At 60.0% G+C, this 18,096-nt stretch overlaps 1 protein-coding gene across 1 annotated transcript in view; it reads right to left on the minus strand.

Moving 5' to 3' along the window:
- LOC104055025 (uncharacterized) overlaps positions 1–18,096 on the minus strand; it is a 33,670-nt gene that overhangs the window by 4,337 nt on the left and 11,237 nt on the right. The window contains exons 4-8 of the mRNA XM_054057908.1: positions 8,774–11,463; positions 8,173–8,691; positions 7,799–8,065; positions 7,602–7,676; positions 3,401–3,479 (exon numbers count right to left, since the gene is read on the minus strand). Of these exons, the coding sequence (XP_053913883.1) occupies positions 3,401–3,479; positions 7,602–7,676; positions 7,799–8,065; positions 8,173–8,691; positions 8,774–11,463 (3,630 nt within the window). The remainder of the gene's footprint in view (positions 1–3,400; positions 3,480–7,601; positions 7,677–7,798; positions 8,066–8,172; positions 8,692–8,773; positions 11,464–18,096) is intronic.

The raw sequence follows: 18,096 nt of genomic DNA on the forward strand, positions 1-18,096 counted from the left end.
CCGACCCCTTTGGGTGCTCCCACCCACCTCCAGGAGATCCCACCCACCCCTTTGGGTGCTCCCACCCACCACCAGGAGATCCCATCCACCCCTTTGGGTGCTCCCACCCACCTCCAAGAGATCCCACCGACCCCTTTGGGTGCTCCCACCCACCTCCAGGAGATCCCACCCACCCCTTTGGGTGCTCCCACCCACCTCCAGGAGATCCCACCGACCCCTTTGGGTGCTCCCACCCACCTCCAGGAGATCCCATCAACCCCTTTGGGTGCTCCCACCCACCTCCAGGAGATCCCACCCACCCCTTTGGGTGCTCCCACCCACCTCCAGGAGATCCCACTGACCCCTTTGGGTGCTCCCATCCACCTCCAGGAGATCCCATCCACCCCTTTGGGTGCTCCCACCCACCTCCAGGAGATCCCACCGACCCCTTTGGGTGCTCCCACCCACCTCCAGGAGATCCCACCCACCCCTTTGGGTGCTCCCACCCACCTCCGGGAGATCCCACCGACCCCTTTGGGTGCTCCCACCCACCTCCGGGAGATCCCACCGACCCCTTTGGGTGCTCCCATCCACCTCCAGGAGATCCCACCGACCCCTTTGGGTGCTCCCACCCACCCACAGGAGACCCCACCGACCCCTTTGGGTGCTCCCACCCACCCACAGGAGACCCCACCGACCCCTTTGGGTGCTCCCACCCACCTCCAGGAGATCCCACCGACCCCTTTGGGTGCTCCCACCCACCTCCAGGAGATCCCACCGACCCCTTTGGGTGCTCCCACCCACCTCCAGGAGATCCCACCGACCCCTTTGGGTGCTCCCACCCACCTCCAGGAGATCCCATCGACCCTTTGGGTGCTCCCACCCACCTCCAGGAGATCCCATTGACCCCTTTGGGTGCTCCCACCAACCCTTTGGGTGCTCCCACCCACCTCCAGGAGATCCCATCGACCCCTTTGGGTGCTCCCACCCACCTCCAGGAGATCCCACCGACCCCTTTGGGTGCTCCCACCCACCTCCAGGAGATCCCACCGACCCCTTTGGGTGCTCCCACCCACCCACAGGAGACCCCACCGACCCCTTTGGGTGCTCCCACCCACCCACAGGAGACCCCACCGACCCCTTTGGGTGCTCCCACCCACCTCCAGGAGATCCCACCGACCCCTTTGGGTGCTCCCACCCACCTCCAGGAGATCCCACCGACCCCTTTGGGTGCTCCCACCCACCTCCAGGAGATCCCACCGACCCCTTTGGGTGCTCCCACCCACCTCCAGGAGATCCCATCGACCCTTTGGGTGCTCCCACCCACCTCCAGGAGATCCCATTGACCCCTTTGGGTGCTCCCACCAACCCTTTGGGTGCTCCCACCCACCTCCAGGAGATCCCATCGACCCCTTTGGGTGCTCCCACCCACCTCCAGGAGATCCCACCGACCCCTTTGGGTGCTCCCACCCACCTCCAGGAGATCCCACCGACCCCTTTGGGTGCTCCCACCCACCTCCAGGAGATCCCATCGACCCCTTTGGGTGCTCCCACCCACCTCCAGGAGATCCCATCGACCCCTTTGGGTGCTCCCACCCACCTCCAGGAGATCCCATCGACCCCTTTGGGTGCTCCCACCCACCTCCAGGAGATCCCACTGACCCCTTTGGGTGCTCCCACCCACCTCCAGGAGATCCCATCGACCCCTTTGGGTGCTCCCACCCACCTCCAGGAGATCCCACCGACCCCTTTGGGTGCTCCCACCCACCTCCAGGAGATCCCATCCATCCCTTTGGGTGCTCCCACCCACCTCCAGGAGATCCCATCCACCCCTTTGGGTGCTCCCACCCACCTCCAGGAGATCCCACCGACCCCTTTGGGTGCTCCCACCCACCCATGGGTGCAGGGATACAGGGATACAGGGATGGGTGTTGGATACAGGGATGGATATAGGGATACAGGGATGGATATAGGGATGCAGGGATACAGGGATGGATATAGGGATACAGGGATGGATATAGGGATACAGGGATGGATACAGGGATGCAGGGATACAGGGATACAGGGATGGATATAGGGATACAGGGATGGATATAGGGATACAGGGAGGGGTACAGGGGTACAGGGATGGGTACAGGGATACAGGGATAGAGGGATAGAGGGATGCAGGGATGGGTACAGGGATACAGGGATGGGTGCAGGGATACAGGGATACAGGGATACAGGGATGCAGGGATGCAGGGATGGATACAAGGATACAGGGATACAGGGATACAGGGATGGGGGCGGGGATGGCGTTGGATACAGGGAGAGCTGCAGGGATGATGCAGCGGAGGGAGGATGCACAGATGGGAGCGGGGAGGGAAGCAGGGGTGGAGGCAGGGATAGAGGGATGGGTGTTGGATACAGGGATACAGGGATGGGGGCAGGGATACAGGGATGGGTGTTGGATACAGGGATACAGGGATGGGTATTGGATACAGGGATACAGGGATGGGGGCAGGGATACAGGGATGGGTGTTGGATACAGGGATACAGGGATGGGTGTTGGATACAGGGATACAGGGATGGGGGCAGGGATACAGGGATGGGTGTTGGATACAGGGATACAGGGATGGATACAGGGATACAGGGATGGAGGCAGGGATGCAGGGATGTGTGCAGGGAATGGGGAGTGGATGCAGGGATACAGGGATACAGGGATGGCGGCAAAGATGGGTGCGGGGATGATGTAAAGGTGCAGAGATGGATGCGGGGGCGGATGCGGGAATGGGGGAGGGATGCAGGGATGGAGGGATGGGGGGATACAGGGAGGAAGGGATGGAGGGATGGGGGGGATGAAGGGATGAAGGGATGGGGGATGAAGGGATGGGGGATACAGGGATGAAGGGATGGAGGGATGAGGGGATACAGGGATGGGGGATGCAGGGATGAAGGGATGGGGGGGATGCAGGGATGGGGGGATACAGGGATGAAGGGATGAAGGGATGGAGGGATGAAGGGATGGGGCGATGCAGGGATGGGGGATGGGGGGATACAGGGATGAAGGGATGAAGGGATGGAGGGATGCAGGGATGAAGGGATGGGGGATGCAGGGATGAAGGGATGGAGGGATGCAGGGATGAAGGGATGGAGGGATGGAGGGATGGAGGGATGGGGGGATGTAGAGATGAAGGGATGAAGGGATGCAGGGATGGGGGATGCAGGGATGAGGGATGAAGGGATGGGGGATGCAGGGATGGGGGGATGAGGGGGATGAAGGGATGAGGGGGATGAAGGGATGAAGGGATGGGGGGATGGAGGGATGCAGGGGTACAGGGATGGGGGTGTGGATGCAGGGATGGGGTCGGGGCTGTGGGTCAGAGCTGTGTTTTGGGGCTCCCCCCGGGGTTTTTGGGGTGTCCCCCCCCCTCTTCCTGACCTGCAGCCGCCGCCGCCGCCGCCGCTCGCCCCGCCCGCAGCGTCACCGCCCGCACCGCCCATCGCCCGCCTCGGGGCGGCTCCGCGCCCGCAGCCCCATAGCGCCCCCACAGCCCCATAGCGGCCCCATAGCGGCCCCATAGCAGCTCCCCCAGCCCCATAGCGGCCCCATAGCGGCCCCATAGCGGCCCCCACAGCCCCATAGACGGCCCCATAGTGGCGCCATAGCGGCCCCATAGCGGCCCCCCCCAGCCCCATAGCGGCCCCACAGCAGCCCCACCAGCCCCATAGTGGCCCCATAGCAGCCCCCACAGCCCCATAGCGGCCCCATAGCAGCCCCCACAGCCCCATAGCGGCCCCATAGTGGCTCCCCCAGCCCCATAGTGGCCCCCGCAGCCCCATAGCGGCTCCCCCAGCCCCATAGTGGCCCCACAGCCCCATAGGGGCCCCATAGCAGCCCCCGCAGCCCTATAGCAGCCCCATATCAGATCCCCTAGCCCCATAGCGACCCCATAGCAGCTCCCCCAGACCCAAAACGGCACCCCCAGCCCCATAGTGGCCCCATAGCAGCTCCCCCAGCCCCATAGCGGCCCCCCCCAGCCCCCCAGCGGCCCCCGCAACCCCACAGCATCGCCCCCATCCCTCCCATTGCCCCCATCCCCCCACATCCCGCCTCATAGAATCCCCCCACACCCCCTATAGAATCCCCCCATAGAAACCCCATCTCCATCCCCATCCCCATCCCCATCCCCATCCCCATCCCCATCTCCATCCCCATCCCCATCCCCATCCCCATCTCCATCTCCATCCCCATCTCCATCTCCATCCCCATCTCCATCCCCATCTCCATCTCCATCTCCATCTCCATCCCCATCCCCATCTCCATCTCCATCTCCATCCCCATCTCCATCTCCATCTCCATCTCCATCTCCATCCCCATCTCCATCTCCATCCCCATCTCCATCTCCATCCCCATCTCCATCCCCATCTCCATCCCCATCTCCATCCCCATCTCCATCTCCATCTCCATCCCCATCCCCATCCCCATCCCCATCTCCATCTCCATCCCCATCTCCATCCCCATCTCCATCTCCATCCCCATCCCCATCCCCATCCCCATCTCCATCTCCATCCCCATCTCCATCTCCATCCCCATCTCCATCCCCATCTCCATCTCCATCTCCATCTCCATCCCCATCCCCATCTCCATCTCCATCTCCATCCCCATCTCCATCTCCATCCCCATCTCCATCCCCATCTCCATCCCCATCTCCATCTCCATCCCCATCTCCATCCCCATCCCCATCTCCATCCCCATCTCCATCTCCATCCCCATCTCCATCTCCATCCCCATCTCCATCTCCATCCCCATCTCCATCCCCATCTCCATCCCCATCTCCATCTCCATCCCCATCTCCATCCCCATCCCCATCTCCATCCCCATCCCCATCCCCATCCCCATCCCCATCCCCATCCCCATCCCCATCCCCATCCCCATCTCCATCCCCATCCCCATCTCCATCCCCATCCCCATCTCCATCTCCATCCCCATCCCCATCTCCATCTCCATCCCCATCTCCATCCCCATCCCCATCTCCATCTCCATCCCCATCCCCATCTCCATCCCCATCCCCATCTCCATCCCCATCCCCATCTCCATCTCCATCCCCATCCCCATCCCCATCTCCATCCCCATCCCCATCTCCATCCCCATCCCCATCTCCATCTCCATCCCCATCCCCATCTCCATCTCCATCTCCATCCCCATCCCCATCTCCATCCCCATCTCCATCCCCATCTCCATCTCCATCCCCATCTCCATCCCCATCCCCATCTCCATCTCCATCTCCATCTCCATCTCCATCCCCATCTCCATCTCCATCTCCATCCCCATCTCCATCCCCATCTCCATCCCCATCTCCATCCCCATCTCCATCCCCATCTCCATCCCCATCCCCATCTCCATCTCCATCTCCATCCCCATCCCCATCTCCATCCCCATCTCCATCCCCATCTCCATCTCCATCCCCATCTCCATCCCCATCCCCATCTCCATCTCCATCTCCATCTCCATCTCCATCCCCATCTCCATCCCCATCCCCATCCCCATCTCCATCCCCATCTCCATCCCCATCCCCATCTCCATCCCCATCTCCATCCCCATCTCCATCCCCATCCCCATCTCCATCCCCATCCCCATCTCCATCCCCATCTCCATCTCCATCTCCATCCCCATCTCCATCTCCATCTCCATCTCCATCCCCATCTCCATCCCCATCCCCATCTCCATCCCCATCTCCATCTCCATCTCCATCTCCATCCCCATCTCCATCTCCATCTCCATCTCCATCCCCATCTCCATCCCCATCTCCATCTCCATCTCCATCCCCATCCCCATCCCCATCTCCATCCCCATCCCCATCTCCATCCCCATCTCCATCTCCATCTCCATCCCCATCTCCATCCCCATCCCCATCCCCATCCCCATCTCCATCCCCATCTCCATCTCCATCTCCATCCCCATCTCCATCTCCATCTCCATCTCCATCCCCATCCCCATCCCCATCTCCATCCCCATCTCCATCTCCATCTCCATCCCCATCTCCATCTCCATCTCCATCTCCATCATCTCCATCTCCATCATCTCCATCTCCATCTCCATCATCTCCATCTCCATCCCATCCCATCATTCCACCGTGCCATCCTCCAGAATCCCCCCTGGAGATGCTGAAGGCCACGTTGGATGGGCTTTGGAGGTGTCCCCGGTTGTCCCCGATGCCTTTGGACCTCCGTCCCTCCCCACCGTTCTGCTCTGAGAAAGCTTTTATTTTAAATAACCTCCAAAACTCAAAAATAGACTCCGTCGGCGCCGGAGAAGACTTCGGAACATCGTCCACCGCAGTCCCTTGGGTGCCACCACCCCAACGGCGCCCATCCCGGTGTCCCCACGGCCGCTGGGACGGAGCTTCTCCTCCTCCTCACGCTCCGATCCCCAAACGTTGAGGTTTGACGTCAGTTTGGGTTCTCACCACATCATTTGAGGGCTTCGGTGAGAGGTCAACGGCCAACGGCCTCGGTGGAGGGGGGACAGCGGTGGAGTGGGGGGACAGCGGTGGAGTGGGGGGACCTCAGCTTCATGGTGGGACATCGGCTTTGTGGTGGGACACCGGCTTTGTGGTGGGACATCGGCTTTGTGGTGGGACATCAGCTTCATGGTGGGACATCGGCTTCGTGGTGGGACATTGGCTTCGTGGTGGGACATCGGCTTCATGGTGGGACATTGGCTTTGTGGTGGGACCTCAGATTTATGGTGGGACATCAGCTTCGTGGTGGGACATCGGCTTCGTGGTGGGACATCGGCTTCATGGTGGGACCTCAGCTTCGTGGTGGGACCTCAGCTTCATGGTGGGACATTGGCTTTGTTGTGGGACATCGGCTTCGTGGTGGGACCTCAGCTTTGTGGTGGGACATCGGCTTCATGGTGGGACATCAGCTTTGTGGTGGGACATCGGCTTTGTGGGACATCAGCTTCGTGGTGGGACCTCGGCTTCATGGTGGGACATCAGCTTCGTGGTGGGACCTCGGCTTCATGGTGGGACATCAGCTTCGTGGTGGGACATCGGCTTTGTGGTGGGACATCGGCTTTGTGGTGGGACATTGGCTTTGTGGGACATCGGCTTTGTGGGACATCGGCTTTGTGGTGGGACATCAGTTTTATGGTGGGACATCGGCTTTGTGGTGGGACATCGGCTTTGTGGTGGGACATCGGCTTTGTGGTGGGACATCAGCTTTATGGTGGGACCTCAGCTTCGTGGTGGGACATCGGCTTTGTGGTGGGACCTCAGCTTTGTGGTGGGACCTCAGCTTTGTGGTGGGACATCGGCTTCATGGACATCAGCTTCATGGTGGGACATCGGCTTCATGGTGGGACTTCAGCTTTGTGGAGGAACATCAGCTTTGTGGTGGGACATTGGCTTCATGGTGGGACATCGGCTTTGTGGTGGGACATCGGTTTTATGTCACCACAACGCGTGGTGACAGGAGAATGGGCTGATGGCACCACCAGGAGCTCCACCAGGAGCTGGAACACCACCATGGCAGGAGAACAAACTGGTGGCCCCACCAGGAGCCACAACACGTGGTGACAGGAGAATGGGCTGATGGCACCACCAGGAGCTCCAGCAATGGATCTGCAGCCCCACCGGTAGCTGGAAGACCACCATGGCAGGAGAATGACCCGATGGCACCACCAGGAGCTCCAAGAGCCCCACCAGGAGCTGGAACACCACAGTGACAGAAGAATGGGCTGATGGCACCACCAGGAGCTCCACCAGGAGCCACAACACATGGTGACAGGAGAATGGGCTGATGGCACCACCAGGAGCTCCAGGAGCCCCACCAGGAGCTGGAAGACCACCATGGCAGGAGAATGGGCTGATGGCACCACCAGGAGCTCCACCGGTAGCTGGAACACCACCATGTCAGAAGAACGAACCGATGGCCCCACCAGGAGCTCCAGGAGCCCCACCAGGAGCTGGAACACCACCGTGGCAGGAGAATGAGCTGATGGTTCCACCAGGAGCTCCACCAGGAGCCACAACAGGAGCTGGAACGTCATGGTGACAGGAGAACAGGGTGATGGCACCACCAGGAGCTCCACCGGTAGCTGGACCACCACCGTGGCAGGAGAATGGGCTGATGGTACCACCAGGAGCTCCAGGAGCCCCACCAGGAGCCACAACACGTGGTGACAGGAGAATGGGCTGATGGCACCACCAGGAGCTCCAGGAGCTCCACCAGGAGCTGGAACACCACCGTGGCAGGAGAATGGGCTGATGGCACCACCAGGAGCTCCACCGGTAGCTGGAACACCACCATGGCAGAAGAACGAACTGATGGCCCCACCAGGAGCTCCAGGAGCCCCACCAGTAGCTGGAAGACCACCGTGGCAGGAGAAGAATGGGCTGATGGCACCACCAGGAGCTCCACCGGTAGCTGGAAGACCACCATGGTGGGAGAACGAACCGATGGTCCCACCAGGAGCTCCAGGAGCCCCACCAGGAGCTCCAGCCATGGATCCGCATGGAAGCCGAGACGCTTCCGGGGCCGCTCCTTCGTGGCCAAACCACGGCGCGATCCCACCGGAGAGCGGGAGAAGGTCCTTTGGAGGCCACGAGGTGCTTCATGGCCACCATCCTCATCCCGGCGACGCCGCTCCTCCTCCGCCGCATTCCCCATCCCAACGCCGTCCGCGATATCACCGTGGGAAGAGGACAACGGCGCTCTCGGCGGCTCCTCCGGAGTCCCCATGGCCGCCGGACCCACCTTAGGGCTCCGTCTCCTCGGCGTCGGCACCGCGGTGCCGTTGGCGTCAGAGGCAGCCGGGACACGGCGCGGGTTTCTCGTCGTCGCCGGACGGCGGCTCCGGCGCTCGCAGGCCGCGTTTCTCCTCGAAGCTTCGCCCGCAGGCGCCGTATTTCCCCCACGGCAGCGGCGGCGGCGGCGGCGGTGGTGCCTTCGGCAGCGGTTGCCGTTGGCTCACGCATTCGGCGCAGCAGCACTGCGGCGCAACGCTCGGCGCCTTCGGGCTCAGCGCTTCGCCGACGCATTTACACTGCGGCGGCGGCGGCGGCGGCGGCGGCACCAAGTGCTGCTCCTCCTCCATCAACTGCAGGAGGAGATCGGCGGCGCCGCCGGGGCTGTCGGCGCGCGGTGGAATCTCCTCGCGGGAGCACGGGGCGAGCAGCGTCTCGTGGCGCTCCTTCGGCAGAGCGGCGGCGTCGCGGGGCGCCGCGCAGGGCCCTTCGCAGCAGCCGGCGGCGGCGGCGGCAGCGGCGGTGACGGTGTGCGTCCGGCGATGCCGGAGGAGATGAGCTTTTTGGCTGAAGCCTTTACCGCATTCGGCGCAGCGGAAGGGCCGTTCGCCGGTGTGGGTGCGTTGGTGAACGGCCAAGTTGACCTTTTGGCGGAAGCGTTTGCCGCACTCGGCGCAGGCGTGCGGGCGCTCCCCGCTGCCGCCGCTGCCATGGTGGTGGTGGTGGTGGCTTTGCCGGTGGAGCTGCAGCTCGTTGGGCTCCTCGAAGCTCACACCGCACAGCGAACAGCCCAAAGGCGTCACCGTGGGGCTCATCGGCGCCGGTGCTGCCGCGGTGTGGCCGCGTTGGTGGCCGCGCAAGGCGAGTTTGCTCTTGAAGCGCTTGGGGCAATCGAGGCAGGCGAAGGGCTGCCGCCCGGCGTGGGTCTTCTGGTGGGCGATGAGGTTGGGTTTTTGGGCGAAGCGTTTGCCGCACTGGGCGCAGGCGAAGGGGCGCTCGCCGGTGTGCGTGCGGTAGTGCGTCACCAGGTTGCCCTTCTGGTTGAAGCGTCGGCCGCAGACGCCGCAGGCGAAAGGCCGTTCGCCGGTGTGGATGCGGTGGTGCGTCGCCAGGTTGGTCTTTAAGCTGAACCTTTTGCCGCAGACGTCGCAGCGGTACGGGCCGCGCCCGCCGTGGCTTTGCCGCTGCGGAAGCAAACGTTCCGCTTGAGCGAAGCTGCGGCCGCAATCCGGGCAGAGCCAGGCCCGACCGTCGCCGAGCTTCTCCGCGATACCTTTGGCGCATAACTCATCGCCGGAGCTCTTCTCGGCCTCGGCACCGCCGTAGGACTTCTGCCCCCCGTGGCTCTTCTGGTGCGCCACGAGGGAGAGCCATAACCCGAAGCTATTCCCGCATTGGTTACAGATGAAGGGTTTCTCCGCACTGGGAGGCGGCGGCGGTGGCGTCGCGGCGGCGTCGCCGAGGCCGGGTTGAACGCCGAGGTGACCCAAGAGGTGCTGAGGGGGACCGAAGGCTCCGACGCATCCTCCCGGCGCTTCGGCGCTGTGCTGTTGCGGTCGCAGCAAAGGAACCTTCTGGCAAAAACCATCGCCGCAATGACCGCAGGCGAAGCTCTGCTCGCTCAGAGGCGGCTGCGGCGGCGCCAGGAGCGTTTCCTTCACCGGAAAAGTCTTTTCCGGGCAGGAGTAGAGCTCTTGGCCTTCAGGGAGCTTCGGCACAGGCAGCGGCGCTATAGGCCCGAAGGAGGTATCCGGTTCGGCGGTGGTTTGGAGCAAAGCGGAAGCAGCGCCGTAAGGGATTGCGGCGGCCGTCGCGCGTGCCGGGCAGCGGCGTTGACGCGGGGCGTGAGTTTTTTGGTGGGCTTTGAGGGAGACTTTGTCCTTGAAGCATTTCTGGCACTGCCCGCAGGGGTAGGGCCGCAGGTCGGTGTGGGTGCTCTGGTGCGTCACCAGGTTGGTTTTTTGGGTGAAGCGTTTGCCGCATTGCGCGCAGGCGAAAGGCCGTTCGCCGGTGTGGACGCGGTAATGGGTGACCAAATTGGTCTTCTGGTTGAAGCTCCTGCCGCAAAGGAAGCAGCTGAAAGGCCGCTCGCCCGTATGGATCCGCCGGTGAGTGATGAGGTTGGGTTTTTGGCGGAAGCTCTTCCCGCACTCGGGGCAGACGAAGGGAGCGTCATCCTGGTAGGCCCTCGGTTGCGATCGCAGCTTGGCTTTGCCGGTAGCGCCGTCCTCTCGCTCGCCGCCCGCCGTCGCCTTCTCGCCGGCGGCGTGGATGCGCTGGTGGGCCAAGAGGTTGGCCTTTTGGCTGAAGCTTTTGCCGCACTGAGCGCACGGGAAAGGCCGCTCGCCCGTGTGGACGCGCCGGTGGGTCAAGAGGTTGGGCCGTTGGCTGAAGCTTTTGCCGCAGTCGCCGCAGCGGTACGGTTTTTCGCCCGTGTGGATCCTCTCGTGCGTGATGAGGCTTTGCTTTTGGCGGAAACCTTTGCCGCATTGGGCGCAACGGAAAGGGCCGGCGCTGAGTTGCGGCATCCAACATGGCATGCGCGGGGAGACCTGGGTGAGGGCGGTGGCGGTGGTGGTGGCGGTGGTGGTGGCTACGCCGTCTCTTTCCCGCTCCGGAATGCGTTGTCCACTGTGAAACCAACGGCTGGAGCTGCTGCCGGAGCTGGGATAGAGCTCCAAGGAGCCGCCGGCGGCCGCTCCGGGCTTCTCCTCGGGCTGCTCGACTTTATTCCCTCGTCCCGGCTCGACTGGAGATGGAAAGGATTGGAGAGGTTAATTTTAGGCTTTCATGGAAAGGGGAGAACATCTCAAAGCGGAAGAGAGCCCTTAAGTTATTGCGGTTTATACCGTCCTAAAGGATCAGAAATCCCTCGCGGAGTCCGGTTCACCCCCGATTCGCCCAAGGCGGTGCTGGCGACAGCAAAACCAGGCCAAAACCGGCCAAAATCAGGCCCAAAATGGCCCAAGCCAGGCCAAGATGGCCAAAACCAGGCCAAAATCAGGTCAAAAATGGCTAAAACCAGGCCAAAATGGCCAAAACCAGGCCAAAAACGGATAAAACCAGGCCAAAATGGCCAAAACCAGGCCAAAAATGGACAAAACCAGGCCAAAAATGGACAAAACCAGCCAAAACCGGACAAAACCAGGCCCAAAACGGCCAAAACCAGGCCCAAAACAGCCAAAACCAGGCCAAAAACGGACAAAACCAGGCCCAAAATGGCCAAAACCAGGCCAAAAATGGCCCAAACCAGGCCAAAACCGGACAAAACCAGGCCAAAATTGGATAAAACCAGCCCAAAATTGGCCAAAATAAGTCCCTAAATGTCCAAAGCCAGGCCCAAAATGGCAAAAAATGGCCAAAATAAGTCCCTAAATGGCCAAAATCAGGCCCAAAATGGCCAAAATAAGTCCCTAAATGGCCAAAGCCTGGCCAAAATGGCCAAAACCAGGCCAAAACCAGCCAAAACCAGGCCCCAAATGGCCAAAGCCAGGCCAAAATGGCCAAAACCAGGCCAAAAATGGCCAAAAACGGACAAAACCAGGCCCAAAATGGCCAAAACCAGTCCAAAAACGGAGAAAACAAGGCCAGAAATGTCCAAAGCCAAGCCCAAAATGGCCCAAACCAGGCCAAAACCGGACAAAACCAGGCCAAAATTGGATAAAACCAGCCCAAAATTGGCCAAAACCAGGCAAAAAATGGCCAAAACCAGGCCAAAAATGGCCAAAGCCAGGCCCAAAATGGCCAAAATCAGGCCAAAATTGGCCAAAATAAGTCCCTAAATGGCCAAAGCCAGGCCAAAAATGGCCAAAGCCAGGGTCAAAATGGCCAAAACCAGGCCAAAAATGGACAAAACCAGCCCAAAATTGGCCAAAATAAGTCCCTAAATGTCCAAAGCCAGGCCCAAAATGGCAAAAAATTGCCAAAATAAGTTCCTTAATGGCCAAAACCAGGCCAAAATCAGGCCCAAAATGGCCAAAACCAGGCCAAAAATGGCCAAAGCCAGGCCAAAAATGGCCAAAACCAGGCCCAAAATGGCCAAAATAAGTCCCTAAATGGCCAAAGCCAGGCCAAAATGGCCAAAGCCAGGCCAAAATAGCCAAAATAAGTCCCTAAATGGCCAAAACCAGGCCCAAAATGGCCAAAATAAGTCCCTAAATGGCCAAAGCCAGGCCCAAAATGGCCAAAATAAGTCCCTAAATGGCCAAAGCCAGGCCCAAAATGGCCAAAACCACACCCCAAATAGCACAAACAGGTCCAGAATGGCAACAAAGTGACCCAAAGCAGCTGCAAACAGGCCCGAAACAGGTGCAAACTGGCCCTAAACAGCCACAAACGGGCCCAGAACGGCCACAAACGGGCCCAGAACAGCCACAAACGGGCCCAGAACGGCCACAAACGGGCCCAGAACAGCCACAAACGGGCCCAGAACGGCCACAAACGGGCCCAGAACAGCCACAAACGGGCCCAGAACGGCCACAAACGGGCCCAGAACAGCCACAAACGGGCCCAGAATGGCCACAAACGGGCCCAGAACAGCCATAAACTGCTACAAAATAGCAGCGACGTGGCCCTAAAGAGCAGCAAAGTGGCCCAAAATTGCAGTAAATTGGCCCTAAATGGGCAAAAATTGGCCCCGAATAGCAGCAAATGGGCCCCGGACGGTAAACTGGGCCAAAACAACGGCGAACTGGGCCTAAACAGACACAACCCGGCCCAGAACGGCTCCAAATTTGCCCCAAATGGCAGCACTTAGGCCCAAAATGGGCACAAAACAGCTGAAAATGGCACCAAACTGGTGCCACAAACCCAAAAGGCCCCCAAAGCCCACAAACTGGTGGTCAATTGGCCCTAAAAAGCCAAAACTCAGCCCAGAATGGCTATGAACTGACCCAAAAAGGCCAAAAATAGGCCTAAAAAGGCAGCAAACTGGAACAGGATAGGCGCAAAGTGGTCCGGAATGGGAGCAAAACGGCTCAAAATGAGAGTAAATTGGCCTTAAATGGCCACAAACTGGGCCAAACTGTCATAAACTGGCCCAGAATGGCCCAAAATGGCCACAAACGGGTCCCAAATGGCACCAAAGTGGCCCAGAACGGCCACAAACGGGTCCCAAATGGCACCAAAGTGGCCCAGAACGGCCACAAACGGGTCCCAAATGGCACCAAAGTGGCCCAGAATGGCCACAAACGGGTCCCAAATGGCACCAAAGTGGCCCAGAACGGCCACAAACGGGTCCCAAATGGCACCAAAGTGGCCCAGAATGGACACAAACGGGTCCCAAATGGCACCAAAGTGGCCCAGAACGGCCACAAAGTGGTCCCAAATGGCACCAAAGTGGCCCAGAACGGCCACAAACGGGTCCCAAATGGCACCAAAGTGGCCCAGAACGGCCACAAACGGGTCCTGAATGGCACCAAAGTGGCCCAGAATGGCCACAAACGGGTCCCAAATGGCACCAAAGTGGCCCAGAATGGACACAAACGGGTCCCAAATGGCACCAAAGTGGCCCAGAACGGCCACAAACGGGTCCTGAATGGCACCAAAGTGGCCCAGAACGGCCACAAACGGGTCCTGAATGGCACCAAAGTGGCCCAGAATGGCCACAAACGGGTCCCAAATGGCACCAAAGTGGCCCAGAATGGCCACAAACGGGTCCCAAATGGCACCAAAGTGGCCCAGAATGGCCACAAACGGGTCCCAAATGGCACCAAAGTGGCCCAGAACGGCCACAAACGGGTCCCAAATGGCACCAAAGTGGCCCAGAATGGCCACAAACGGGTCCCAAATGGCACTAAAGTGGCCCAGAATGGCCACAAACGGGTCCCAAATGGCACCAAAGTGGCCCAGAACGGCCACAAACGGGTCCCAAATGGCACCAAAGTGGCCCAGAACGGCCACAAACGGGTCCCAAATGGCACCAAAGTGGCCCAGAACGGACACAAACTGGGCCAAATGGCACCAAAGTGGCCCAGAACGGCCACAAACGGGTCCTGAATGGCACCAAAGTGGCCCAGGACGGCCACAAACGGGTCCCAAATGGCACCAAAGTGGCCCAGAACGGCCACAAACGGGTCCCAAATGGCACCAAAGTGGCCCAGAACGGCCACAAACGGGTCCCAAATGGCACCAAAGTGGCCCAGAACGGCCACAAACGGGTCCCAAATGGCACCAAAGTGGCCCAGAATGGCCACAAACGGGTCCCAAATGGCACCAAAGTGGCCCAGAATGGCCACAAACGGGTCCTAAATGGCACCAAAGTGGCCCAGAACGGCCACAAACGGGTCCCAAATGGCACCAAAGTGGCCCAGAATGGCCACAAACGGGTCCCAAATGGCACCAAAGTGGCCCAGAAGGGCCACAAACGGGTCCCAAATGGCACCAAAGTGACCCGGAATGGCCACAAACGGGTCCCAAATGGCACCAAAGTGGCCCAGAACGGCCACAAACGGGTCCCAAATGGCACCAAAGTGGCCCAGAACGGCCACAAACGGGTCCCAAATGGCATCAAAGTGGCCCAGAATGGCCACAAACGGGTCCCAAATGGTACCAAAGTGGCCCAGAATGGCCACAAACGGGTCCCAAATGGCACCAAAGTGGCCCAGAACGGCCACAAACGGGTCCCAAATGGCACCAAAGTGGCCCAGAACGGACACAAACGGGTCCTAAATGGCACCAAAGTGGCCCAGAATGGACACAAACGGGTCCCAAATGGCACCAAAGTGGCCCAGAACGGCCACAAACGGGTCCCAAATGGCACCAAAGTGGCCCAGAGTGGACACAAACGGGTCCCAAATGGCACCAAAGTGGCCCAGAATGGACACAAACGGGTCCCAAATGGCACCAAAGTGGCCCAGGACGGACACAAACGGGTCCCAAATGGCACCAAAATGGCCCAGAATGGCCACAAACGGGTCCCAAATGGCACCAAAGTGGCCCAGAACGGCCACAAACGGGTCCCAAATGGCACCAAAGTGGCCCAGAACGGCCACAAACGGGTCCCAAATGGCACCAAAGTGGCCCAGAACGGCCACAAACGGGTCCCAAATGGCACCAAAGTGGCCCAGAATGGCCACAAACGGGTCCCAAATGGCACCAAAGTGGCCCAGAATGGCCACAAACGGGTCCTAAATGGCACCAAAGTGGCCCAGAATGGCCACAAACGGGTCCCAAATGGCACCAAAGTGGCCCAGAATGGACACAAACGGGTCCTAAATGGCACCAAAGTGGCCCAGAATGGCCACAAAGTGGTCCAAAATGGCACCAAAGTGGCCCAGAATGGACACAAACGGGTCCCAAATGGCACCAAAGTGGCCCAGAATGGACACAAACGGGTCCCAAATGGCACCAAAGTGGCCCACAAACGGGTCCCAAATGGCACCAAAGTGGCCCAGGACGGCCACAAACGGGTCCCAAATGGCACCAAAGTGGCCCAGAATGGCCACAAACGGGTCCCAAATGGCACCAAAGTGGCCCAGAACGGCCACAAACGGGTCCCAAATGGCACCAAAGTGGCCCAGAATGGCCACAAACGGGTCCCAAATGGCACCAAAGTGGCCCAGAACAGCCACAAACGGGTCCCAAATGGCACCAAAGTGGCCTAGAATGGCCACAAACGGGTCCCAAATGGCACCAAAGTGGCCCAGAAGGGCCACAAACGGGTCCCAAATGGCACCAAAGTGGCCCAGAATGGACACAAACGGGTCCCAAATGGCACCAAAGTGGCCCAGAATGGCCACAAACGGGTCCCAAATGGCACCGAAGTGGCCCACAAACGGGTCCCAAATGGCACCAAAGTGGCCCAGGACGGCCACAAACGGGTCCCAAATGGCACCAAAGTGGCCCAGAACGGCCACAAACGGGTCCCAAATGGCACCAAAGTGGCCCAGAATGGCCACAAACGGGTCCCAAATGGCACCAAAGTGGCCCAGAAGGGCCACAAACGGGTCCCAAATGGCACCAAAGTGGCCCAGAATGGACACAAACGGGTCCCAAATGGCACCAAAGTAGCCCAGAATGGCCACAAACGGGTCCCAAATGGCACCAAAGTGGCCCAGAACGGCCACAAACGGGTCCCAAATGGCACCAAAGTGGCCCAGAATGGCCACAAACGGGTCCCAAATGGCACCAAAGTGGCCCAGAATGGCCACAAACGGGTCCCAAATGGCACCAAAGTGGCCCAGAACGGCCACAAACGGGTCCCAAATGGCACCAAAGTGGCCCAAAACAGCCACAAACGGGTCCCAAATGGCACCAAAGTGGCCCAGAATGGCCACAAACGGGTCCCAAATGGCACCAAAGTGGCCCAGAATGGCCACAAACGGGTCCTAAATGGCACCAAAGTGGCCCAGAACGGCCACAAACGGGTCCCAAATGGCACCAAAGTGGCCCAGAATGGCCACAAACGGGTCCCAAATGGCACCAAAGTGACCCGGAATGGCCACAAACGGGTCCCAAATGGTACCAAAGTGGCCCAGAACGGCCACAAACGGGTCCCAAATGGCACCAAAGTGGCCCAGAACGGCCACAAACGGGTCCCAAATGGCACCAAAGTGGCCCAGAATGGCCACAAACGGGTCCCAAATGGCACCAAAGTGGCCCAGAACGGCCACAAACGGGTCCCAAATGGCACCAAAGTGGCCCAGAACGGCCACAAACGGGTCCCAAATGGCACCAAAGTGGCCCAGGATGGACACAAAACGGGTCCCAAATGGCACCAAAGTGGCCCAGAACGGCCACAAACGGGTCCCAAATGGCACCAAAGTGGCCCAGAACGGCCACAAACGGGTCCCAAATGGCACCAAAGTGGCCCAGAACGGCCACAAACGGGTCCCAAATGGCACCAAAGTGGCCCAGGATGGACACAAACGGGTCCCAAATGGCACCAAAGTGGCCCAGAACGGCCACAAACGGGTCCCAAATGGCACCAAAGTGGCCCAGAACGGCCACAAACGGGTCCCAAATGGCACCAAAGTGGCCCAGAATGGCCACAAACGGGTCCCAAATGGCACCAAAGTGGCCCAGAACGGCCACAAACGGGTCCCAAATGGCACCAAAGTGGCCCAGAACGGCCACAAACGGGTCCCAAATGGCACCAAAGTGGCCCAGAACGGCCACAAACGGGTCCCAAATGGCACCAAAGTGGCCCAGGATGGACACAAACGGGTCCCAAATGGCACCAAAGTGGCCCAGAATGGCCACAAACGGGTCCCAAATGGCACCAAAGTGGCCCAGAATGGCCACAAACGGGTCCCAAATGGCACCAAAGTGGCCCAGAACAGCCACAAACGGGTCCCAAATAGCACCAAAGTGGCCCAGAACGGCCACAAACGGGTCCCAAATGGCACCAAAGTGGCCCAGAATGGACACAAACGGGTCCCAA

Source organism: Cuculus canorus, chromosome 2 (genome assembly GCF_017976375.1).
Source record: "Cuculus canorus isolate bCucCan1 chromosome 2, bCucCan1.pri, whole genome shotgun sequence".
NCBI lineage: Eukaryota > Metazoa > Chordata > Aves > Cuculiformes > Cuculidae > Cuculus > Cuculus canorus.